This window comes from Bison bison, unplaced genomic scaffold (genome assembly GCF_000754665.1).
Source record: "Bison bison bison isolate TAMUID 2011002044 unplaced genomic scaffold, Bison_UMD1.0 scf7180017864495, whole genome shotgun sequence".
NCBI classification, from domain to species: domain Eukaryota; kingdom Metazoa; phylum Chordata; class Mammalia; order Artiodactyla; family Bovidae; genus Bison; species Bison bison.
This window is the reverse complement of record NW_011495054.1, coordinates 3,751,284-3,761,852: the sequence shown is the minus strand read 5'-3', so window position 1 is coordinate 3,761,852 and position 10,569 is coordinate 3,751,284. Positions and strand designations below refer to the sequence as shown.

General features: G+C 47.8%; 1 protein-coding gene across 2 annotated transcripts in view; it reads right to left on the bottom strand.

The window, feature by feature from the left end:
* Positions 1-19: 19 nt before the first annotated feature.
* TBX5 (T-box 5) overlaps positions 20-10,569 on the bottom strand; it is a 52,506-nt gene continuing 41,956 nt past the window's right edge. For both annotated transcript variants that reach the window (XM_010828559.1, XM_010828560.1), the window contains exon 9: positions 20-711. In XM_010828559.1, the coding sequence (XP_010826861.1) occupies positions 134-711 (578 nt within the window). In that variant the 3' untranslated portion in view covers positions 20-133. The remainder of the gene's footprint in view (positions 712-10,569) is intronic.

Here is a 10,569-nt window from a genome sequence, read left to right as displayed (position 1 = left end):
GGCAGTTCTCAAGTGCAGACGTGAATGCAGGGTGAAATGAGACATCTCTTCCGTGGGGTTCTCCCTGTGGCTGTCTCTCTCTCCCTCTCTCTCCCCTCCCTCTGGAAATGGCAGCAGAGGAGCAGGCCTGGCCTTAGCTGTTGTCATTCCACTCTGGAACCATGCCGACTCCGTGCACGGCGGAGTGGTACTGATGCGGGGACAGGGTCCTTGGTACACCGTGAGAGTACAGAAACTCCGACGCCTGAAGGCTGCCTGGGGACTGGAGGCCAGTCTGAGGCCCGCACTGCCTGACCACAGGCTGGTGGGCCACGGAGGTCTGGTGCTGGAACATTCCCTCTCCGAGCTGCGGGGAGCCGTGGTTGGCCATGCTGGCCAGCCGGGGGACCAGGGGCCCCGAGGTGAAGTGGGCGGAGAAGTGCTGATAGGGTAGCCTGTCCATGGGCTGCACGGTGGTGACCGTGCAGCTGCTGTATGAGGACATACTGGGCCAGGCGTTGCAGCTAATGTCCTCCAGGCTGGGCACGGGCTCGCTGGGGGGCGCGGAGCTGGCGTACATGCAGGCCTGCCGCTGGGCTGACTCTGTCCGGTAGGAGGCACCCAGGCCCTGCTGCTGGGGGTAGCCAGAGCGGTAGAAGGGGTCCTCCTCGCTAGGTGATGTCTCCATGTAGGGCTTCTTATAGGGATGGTCTGTGCTGGAACATTCTTCATCTGTGGGAAGACAGGACGACAGACACCCATGAGGCCAGGGACCAGCCACCCCACAGCTCAAGGCTGAGACAGCCATTTGGCCCAAGGATGGAAGGATTAAGTCTGGAAGATGATTAGCTCCAACCTCCGTTCTGATCATTAAGGGGATGGCCTGTCACGGCTAAGACTTTGGGCTACGGAGCCCTAAGCAAACAGTTTGACCTTTCCGAGCCCAGTTTCTTTTTTAAAAAATAAATTTCAGTGTATTCCCTCAGTAGAACATTAATGCAATTGTTATAGAAGATGCTTTGTATAGTTTCTAGTAAGCTGGGGAGATTGAGCTCAGCTTCTTCACCTATAAAATGGAAAGAGTCATAACGGCACTAGAAAGGGAAGCTCTAATGAAATAGGAAAATATAGCTTAAGTACTTAGTCCAGAGCTTGGTACAAGGAAACGTTCAATAAATGACAATTATTATTATTCTCTTCCTCCCCAGCATGTAAATTTCAGGAAGGCAACATATGGTCTGGAACACCCACTACTATCTTCCCAGAACCTGGGGCTTATACCTAATAACAATAACAACAGCATCAACCATAACAATAAAAACACTACAGGGCTTACTGTCTGTCACCGTTCTGAGTACTCTTCATGAGGTCACCCATTTAATCTCAACAACCCCATGAGGTATGTTTTCTTAGTATCCTCATCTTACAGACGAGAGAAAGGAGACACACAGAGGTTGAGAAACCTGCCTGATGCACCATGGTGACCTGCATAGGAAGTCCAAAAAGGAGGGGATACATGCATATGTGAGGCCAATTCGTTTTGCTGTACAGGAGAAACTAGCATGGCGTTGTAAAGTGACTGTAAGGAGAAGGGGATGACAGGAGATGAGATGGCTGGATGGCATCACCGATTCGATGGACATGAATCTGAGCCAACTCCGGGAGATAGCGAAGGATAGGGGAGCCTGGTGTGCTCAGTCCACGGAGTCGCAAAGAGTCAGACATGACTGAGTGACTGAACGACAACAATAATAAAAAAATCTTGCCCATGGTCCTCTATGGCTGATAAACAGCGGAGTTGGGATTAGCGTCCTAGGAATCTGATGATAAAATCCCTGCTCTTCAATCCATGCTAGACATTAAGACATGCAGCAAATACTTCTGGAATGGATGGAACAGTGAGTGGACAGACGGATTCATGGATGGAAACTGGAATGAATCCCCAAACCCCTTCCTGACATCTCATGTGAACAAGGAAGGGCCTAGTTAGGATCAGTGGAGTTGGTAATGGACACGGTAATTGGTACAGTACAATTACTGTGTCACCGTTTCCTCGCCAAGCAAGTCACTTCCCTCCTGTGGGCTCTAATTAATCCCTAAGAGAGAGCAACGGATAGAGAGTTCTGTCTCTGAAAGAGGGTCTCCCTTAACTACTTTGGGGTCACCGACCCCCTTGGGTTCTAACAAAAGTGTTGGGCTCTCTCCTAGGAAAAAAACACTGAAGGACAACATTTTGAGAACTGTAGGCACAGACAAAAGCAATGCATACAACTTCAAGGGGCTCAAAGACTCCCTAAGATGCAGATCTCAGTTAAAAAACCTAGACATGCATGAGCCTGACTCTGGCCCTTTTACTTAATATCGGTGGGATACTACCAAGGTATCTGCCATCTCTGGGACTCCTTTTTACCATCTTCGAATCAGAGTCAGCAATACTTACCTCACTGCGCAACTCAGGCATAATAGTATCGAGCATGGAAATCTCCTGTATCCATCACCCAGGGCAGCTCGTGTTGCCAGGGTAACACCACCTGTGTCCTGGCAGACCCCCTCCGTAATAACACACCTCCAGGTGTTTCCTTCAGGGGAAGCAGTCCTAGGGAGTTTCTACTGAGGCATAAACCTCACACGGATTCATTCCTTGGCTGGGATTTTACTCCCCAAGCTGGAGATTTTTCTTTCCTCACTTCCGATCTCTTTCTAATGAACAACACCAAGAAATATGCCGATAATAATTGAGAACTAGACTTAGAAAACAGAGTCTTTTCCCAGCTGTGCTGTCAAATGGTGATACGGTCTGGGTAAGCCACTCTATCTTTCATGCCTAAACTTTACAATAAAAGAACATACTTGCCTCTTAAAAAAAAAAAAGTCCATATAAAAAAAAGGAAATATGCCATGTTTGGGGTGTGAAGAAAAGTGAAACCCTGGGACACTCCCACACCTGTGAGCACAATGATGGTTGATGGCAGGACATAGGACTAAATAAGGAAGGAAATAAGAGCTAGAATTTATTGAACACCTACTAAGTGACCTAACTCCAATCTCACCGTCATTCCTCGAGGTGGCTGTTCTCATTCTCGGCTCTAAGAGGCAGAAACCAAAGCTCAGAGAAGTGACCTGCTCAAGGCCATGCAGCTGGGAAGGAGTGGAGGCTGGAATCAAAGACATGACTAATTCACTTTGCCGACCGCACCTTGCCTCCAGCTCTCTAGATTTCTCCTATCCAATGCCACTCCTTCAGCCTCCCAACAAATACTGACTGAGCCCTCACCAAGCCCCTACCAGGCGCTGGTCAACTGCTGCGGTCCTGCTCAGAGCACATCCTTGGCTCCTCTCCATCCTTCCCCATCCAGGGGCAAGGGAACGAGGGCAGGACCTACAAGAGCAGGAGGCTGACACTGTGATGAGCAGGTAGTCCTTAGGGGTAAATCTTCAAGTCAGTCTTCTCCCCCCAGTAAGTCCCACGGCTTAGCACTGGACTATAAGCCAAGAGCCCATGCCAACTAGGGTAGCTTGGATGTGGGTTCCACCCAACACCTCCACTCTCATCATTCTCCAGGTGATACCCCCAGGTACCTCCGAAATCTCCCCCCAAACGTGTATCTTCACATCTAGGTTGTACCCATCTAATAGCAAGCACTTACTTTCAGCTAAACTTTCTGGGACACATCTGGGACCCATAGGATACTCAAACACTGGTCCCCAAAAATTGAAAAATGCAATCATCTTTCCTCCAGGTGTTCTAGCTACATGATGCCAACCATCCAGATGTTTGAAGACATCCAGATGAGCAAGGGTCCATATTTTTCACTTTTCAACCCAGCATTTTGGGGGCATCTTAAGGACACTGCTACACACCATTTATTTATTTATTTTTGTCCTGGCCACCTCCTCCTTCAATTCCTTCCCTCCATTCTTCCTTCCCTCCACCCCTCAGATCCATAAATCTGAATGTTTCCATTGTTGCTGGAATAATAACCTTTGGGTTTTCCATTTAACCAGGGCATTCCCCTTTTCAATAATAGAAAGTACAGCTGCAGGGTACCCTTGGCAAGAGAAAAAAAAAGGCAAACTAACCAGTCCCAAGTTTCTGATCCCCTTCCAGATTGGTTACAAGTAAAACAAGGAAGGATAATATGAAAAAGGCCAGAGCCACATTTTTGAAAATCGTAAAATTACACATTCCAAGGCTTAATACTCCAAAGATCTGATGCAGAGTCCTAAGAAAAACTTGATGCTGGGTTATTGACGGAAACAGGACTTAAGCATTCTCCAGTTTCTCTTGATCCTCATCATACTCTAACAAAATTCCAAAGCCAGGATCAAAACTTCACGCTGGTCATGATAAATGCTTGGGATGTAATCTCTGTGTTTATTTTCGTGATGGCTTGGTTTGTATCTTTTTATTGGAAGCCTGATAACTGATCAACAGCAAATACATCTGTCCCAGCCGAGTCCTGCTTATCTTCCACAGTTGGGGGAATGGGCTGCAGTCAAAGGTCAAGTCCTTGATGAGATGAGTCCACAGCTTGCTTTCAGAAAGCTGTATATGGGTGGTCAATTACACTTCAAATGTCCAAAACCCAGCTGAGTCCCTTGGATAACAGTAAAGCTCTTCCTGATTCTTACCACCGATCACCACACCACATCGTGAAAAACCCTAGTGCCTGGCATGTTTCCGGATGTTGTTGATTCTGGATAAAATGGCTTTAATGATGAAGCCAGGATACAGATTTTAGGGCACTGAGTTATGTCTCTTGACTCACTGGATACATAACCTTGGGCAAACCCCTAGACCTTCAAATCTCAGATCTTGTTTGTATTATACACAGGGTGCTAATGTGCTAAGTCACTTCAGTCGTGTCCAACTCTTTGAGACCTCATGGACTGTAGCCCACCAGGCTCCTCTGTCCGTGGGATTCTCTAGGCAAGAATACTGAAGTGGGGTGCCATTCCCTTCTCCAGGGGATCTTCCCAACCCAGGGATCAAATCTGAGTCTCCTGAGGCTCCTGTATCAAAGGCAGATTCTTTACCACTGAGCAGTCAGGGAAACCCATTATACATGAAGATGATAGATAAATTTCATGTAGGAATTGAGATAATAATAGTGCAGTCTAGTTTCTATTTTCCTTGTATTTAAACTAAGTATTCCAATCTTATCTGTCCAAGTAATACAATTCTACTCTCTTTCCCCTCTTGGAAGACTGGATAGACGGCTCTGTGAAGGTCGTCCAATACTGGAAGGTATTTGGGTGAACTCCAGAGCTAGGAAACTCATAAAGCTAATTTCAAATCTCTGATCCCATTGAGCAAAGATTTTGACCACTGCCAAACAGGTCACTTCCCTTGCTGATGGAGTTCATTCAGATGAAAGATTGTGGGGGAGTCTTCACAGATAAAGACACTGGAGGCAGAGAGGTGAAATGCCACTCCTTAGCTGAGTGACCTTTGCCAAGTCAGAAGTAGAACTCTAATTCAGGCCTTATGACTCTGAACAGTGCTCTTTCTGATAGATGGCCCCAGCCTTTCAGCCTTCAAGAAACCCACTGTGTTCAGAGACTATGAACAGGTGGTAACCTTGATTCTTTGGATGGATGAATGAATGGATGGATGGATGGATAGATGGATGGACAGATAGATAGATGGAAGGACAGATGGATGAATAGATGGATGGGTGGATGAATAGATGGATGGGTGATAGATGGATGGATGGGTGGATGGATGGATGGACAGATGAATGGATAGATGGATGGACAGATAGATAGATGGAAGGACAGATGGATGAATGGATGGGTAGGTGGATGAACAGATGTATGGATGGACAGACAGATGGATAGATAGTTGGATGGATGGATGGATTGGTATGTATGTGTTTGTCCCCATGGTGTTAGCTCTTAACCTTAAAGTAAAAAGAACTTGGATGGTACTGTGGGAAGACTGGGAATCAAAGACTCCAGTTCAAATCTCAGTGAGTCACTATCCAAAGCCATGGGATGTACTGACTTGCTTGCTATCAGTCTCCCCCAGTGAGAATACAAGCTTCCTGGGAATAGAGACCTTTGCCATCTCTCTCCCCTTATCTTCAGCATACAGCACAGTGCCCGGTATAAAGTGTGCCATTAATATTTATTTGATGACTGCAGCCTGGATTGGCCACTCATCAGCCATATAACCTTGGGAATCTATCCCAAGCTCTTATTCCTCTATTTGCCTCCTATTTGCCACAGGGGTGGAAGGCATCTCCTGTGACTCAAAGACTACAGGGAGACTCCAGTGAAGGAAAGGGTGTGGGGTTGCTCTAAAAACCAAGGAGGCTGAGGAAATGCAAAGCCCTTAACGGTACCCAATTTCACTCCCCTTTCCTTCTCAGTATCCAGTGCAGTAACTGGCTTTGCTAAAACCTTTATTTGGGTCGCCTCTGGTTTCCAGTGCTTGGGGAGGGCTGTCAGGGTGGGAAGGAGAGAGAAAGACAGACAAGTGGTCTCCCAGGCCCGGGTGAACTGGATGTGATTGAGTGGCGTTGATAAAACACTTTCCCAGCTTTTTTAGCTCCTCCCATCAGGAGAGATAGTTTGGAGACAGCTGGGTCCAAACACAAGGGGCCCCCCGGCTGGCCTGGTCCTTTGACATTTCACTGGGGCTGCCTCCTGGGCCGGTTGGAAAGGAGACAGACAATGAGGGGAAGTCAGATAGTGGGGCAGGCAGGGGCCGGGGTGGGAGAGAAGCCACCCATGGAGTTATCACTTAACGGGAGTCCCAAACTGGAAGGAAACCTCGGCTGATTCCTTATCGCTTTACAATGGAGGCTGATGATGAATTGCTTTTTGTCGTCTCCGAGGCAGGCAGGCAGGACAGATGGAGCTTGGCTGGGATGTTCTCTGTCCCTAGGAGCTGTCTTTTCTGGGTAGAGCGAGGCAAGAGGGGCAGAGGTTTCTGCAAAGGTAAAATGAGCCCTGCACCCCAAGTGCACAGACCTCAGAATGAATCAGGGGGCGGAGCTGTTTACTCGCTGGGTGACTCTGTGCCAGTTATTCCATCTCTCTGAGCCTCAGGGTCCACATCTGTCAAAGAGGGGGCAATCCTTCACCTTGTTATCTGCAACCAGTCGCAACGTCCTGACTCCTCTGACATCTCCAGCTCTTCTCCACACTCCTTGGTCTGAGCCATCACCATCTCACACACCTTGGAGCCTATGAACCATCCCTGGCATCAGTTCAATCACAGCAAAGGGACTGGCTCAAAACAAAACCAAAATCACATCCCTCATGGATTCAAGCCCCTGCAAAGGCCACCCGTCAGTGTTAAGATAAAATCCGAACCCTTCAAAGTGGCTCACAAGGGCTAGCATTGTGCTGGTCCCTGCCTTCCTCAGCAGCCTTCTCTCCCATCACTCTTCCCTGTTCTGTCTTCAAACCATGCTGGCCTTATGTCCACTCCCCCAGTGAGAGGGGCCTCCCCATTTTCCAAGGGTCTGCTCTTCTCTATGCCTAGACACCTACTTGGCTCCCCAATCTCATATATGACACCCACTCTCCATAGACCTCAGCTGAAATTCTTCCCTGACACCCCACTCTAGTCCAATAATCCACTTGGCTGTTTTTTCTTTAATAACTTTTTAAAAACACTTATTTATTTGGCTGTGTCCGATCTTTGTTACAGCATGATGCCCAGATTCGGCTGCCCCGTGGCATACAGGATCTCAGTTTCCCAACCAGGGATTGAACTCACGTCCCCTGCATTGGAAGTGTGGATTCTCAACCACTGGGCCACCAGGGAAGTCCCCCACTTTGCTTTCTGTTAGCACTTTGTGTATCTCCATAGCATTGGATTTCCACTGCCATCAAACAAGTCAGTAACAAGTCATAGTAATGTCTGAACTGCTTGAAATGGTGTGCGTTTCCCAAAGTCAGGGCAGCTGTGAGCTCACCTTCAGTAGAGGACTTATAGGTACCAGGTTCTCAAGTGCATCACCGGGATTATCTCATTTCATCTCATGACAACCCTGCAGCGTAAGCGCTACTGTCCTCCCCTATTCTGCAGAAAAGCTGGCTGAGGCTCAGAAAGCTGAAGCAAGTTACCCACCATCATGCTGCTGGGAAGTATCAGCTGCTGGGGGAGACCGCAGTGGACCAGCCACCAACTCCAGCTTTCCTGGGGGCCACCTCAAGTTGATTCCAAGCTCATGCAAGGATCCCAGCAAAGCACCACGTGCAGGACAACCACTCCCATCACCCAAAGAGGTTCACAGCCTTGCATTCAAAGCCTTCCTCCTGTATCCTCCAGGATTGCATTTCCAAGGATGCTGCTATCAATATCGAACCTAAAACAGCACGCTGATTCTTTGTAACTAGGTCTGGCATCAATTTAATTGAAAGAACTCTTTAATTCAAACCTGTGAGCTCTTCATCAGCAAATAGGACCCAATCTCAAGAGCAGATCTCTAGTGGGACGATGAAATTTGGAGACTGCAGCTCATAAGCAAAGGTAATGGAGACAGGTACGGTGATGGTTCACAGTCCAGGCAGAGTCTGCAGGCCAGGCGTGGGTTCAAACTCTGCCTTTAAGAACCATCAGTTCGGACTTCCCTGGTGGTCCAGAGGTTGAGAGTCTGCCTGCCAATGCAGGGGTCACAGGTTCGATCCCTGGTCTGGGAAGATTCCACATGCCGCAGGGCAACTGAGCCTGTGCTCTAGAGCCTGGGAGCCACAACCACTGAGCCCACATGCTGCATATACGGAAACCCGCGCTCCCTAGAGCCTGTGCTCCCCAACAAGAGAAGCCACTGCAATGAGAAGCCCAAGCGCCGCAGCTAGAGAGCAGCCCACACGCAGCAACGAAGACCCAATGCAGCCAAAATAAATAAGTAAATAAAAATAAATAAAATATTTTTAAAAGTAGCTTTAAAAAAAAGAACATCAATGAAGTAAGTCAGAAAGAAAAACACTAATACAGTATATTAACGCATATATATGGAATTTAGAAAGATGGTAACCATCACCCTATATGCTAGACCACAAAAGAGACACAGATATAAAGAACAGACTTTTGGACTCTGTGGGAGAAAGCAAGGGTGGGATGATTTGAGAGAATAGCATTGAAACATGTATATTACCATATGTGAAATAGATCACCAGTCCAAGCTCGATGCATGAAACAGGGCACTCAAAGCCAGTGCACTGGGACAACCCTGAGGAATGGGGTGGGGAGGGAGGTGGGTGGGGGGTTCAGGATGGGGACACATGTACACCCATGGCTGATTCATGTCAATGTATGGCAAAAACCACTACAATATTGTAAAGTAATTAGCCTCCAATTAAAATAAATTAATTAATTAAAAGAAAAAAAAACAACTGTCAGCTCACAATTTTCCCTCGGGTTCCCTATTTGTAAAATGGGTTTATATAACAGTGCCTACTTAATAATGTTCCTGAAAAGGTTGTAGCCTGGAACCTCGGCAGGGCTCCCTGAAATATAATATGAAACAGCATCTCTGCACCGGGATCTATGCTCTACAGGACATTCTTAACCTCTGATTGTGCCTGAAGAGGCATATTGCAGGCATCTGGGCTCCAGCCCATCCAGCAGCGGGCGTGCTGGGAGTAGGGCCAGGGGGTCTGATGGGCTGATGCTGCTCAGGCCTTCCAGATCCAAGAGTCTGGATGGGCTTCAGGTAAGTCTGGAAAGCCTGGTCTCACCGGGTCAGCTCCCCAGCCCCATGTTTGGACCCATGACAGCTCTTCCCTCTTTCAAAACGTGACTTTGGTAAATGTCAAATAGCCAAACTGTGTTCCTTTTCTCAGGTCAAAAAAGAAGGTCCAGGCACCACTGGACTTTGAAAGGCGTCGTGTTGGCTGATGGGGCTTTGAGATCCAACAGGGAGCACTCTGATGATGGGACCATGGACCGTCTGGAGCAAAACAGAGCTGGTTTATTAAGTCAACCTAGCGCTGATTTCATAGCCTCCTCACACCAAGCCAAGGAGACAGGTCCAATTGTGGGCTGCAATCTACAGAGGTCTGTTGTGAGGATTAGAGGCACTGACTAAGTAACTTTCCCCTAATCATAAACATGTGAAAATGGCAAAGGTCAGATTTATCTCACTAGTCTGACTCTGAAAATCACAGGTGTAGGCAGGAGGTTGCACAGTCCCCTCCCCTTATGTCTGTCTTCCCAAACCTTCACCTAAATGAGCAGCCATCTCTTTACTTCCTCCTGGGATTCACTTCGCTGCCACCCATGGGGTGCTCACCAAGCACCAACTGCTTTCAGGAACTTAGCACCATTTACAAAGTGAGAAACTGATGCCCGGAGAGGCTAGGACACCTGCCTGAGGTCATCCAGGAAGTTGGTGGCAGAGTTGAGACTCGAATCTGTTTCCCTGGCCCCACTGCCCACATCCACACCTTCGATTCTGCCTTGGAAAATGTGCCACCCGAAATTTCCTGCCTTAACTTCCCCTCTGGACTCAGATAGCTTAGGAAGAAGTCATCCATTTCTCATTAGGCAAAGGAAATGATGAGATGTCTCAGACAACAGCCTAGGAGATTTAAAGAGGGGATGCACAGGAGGCAAAATCTATCATGATT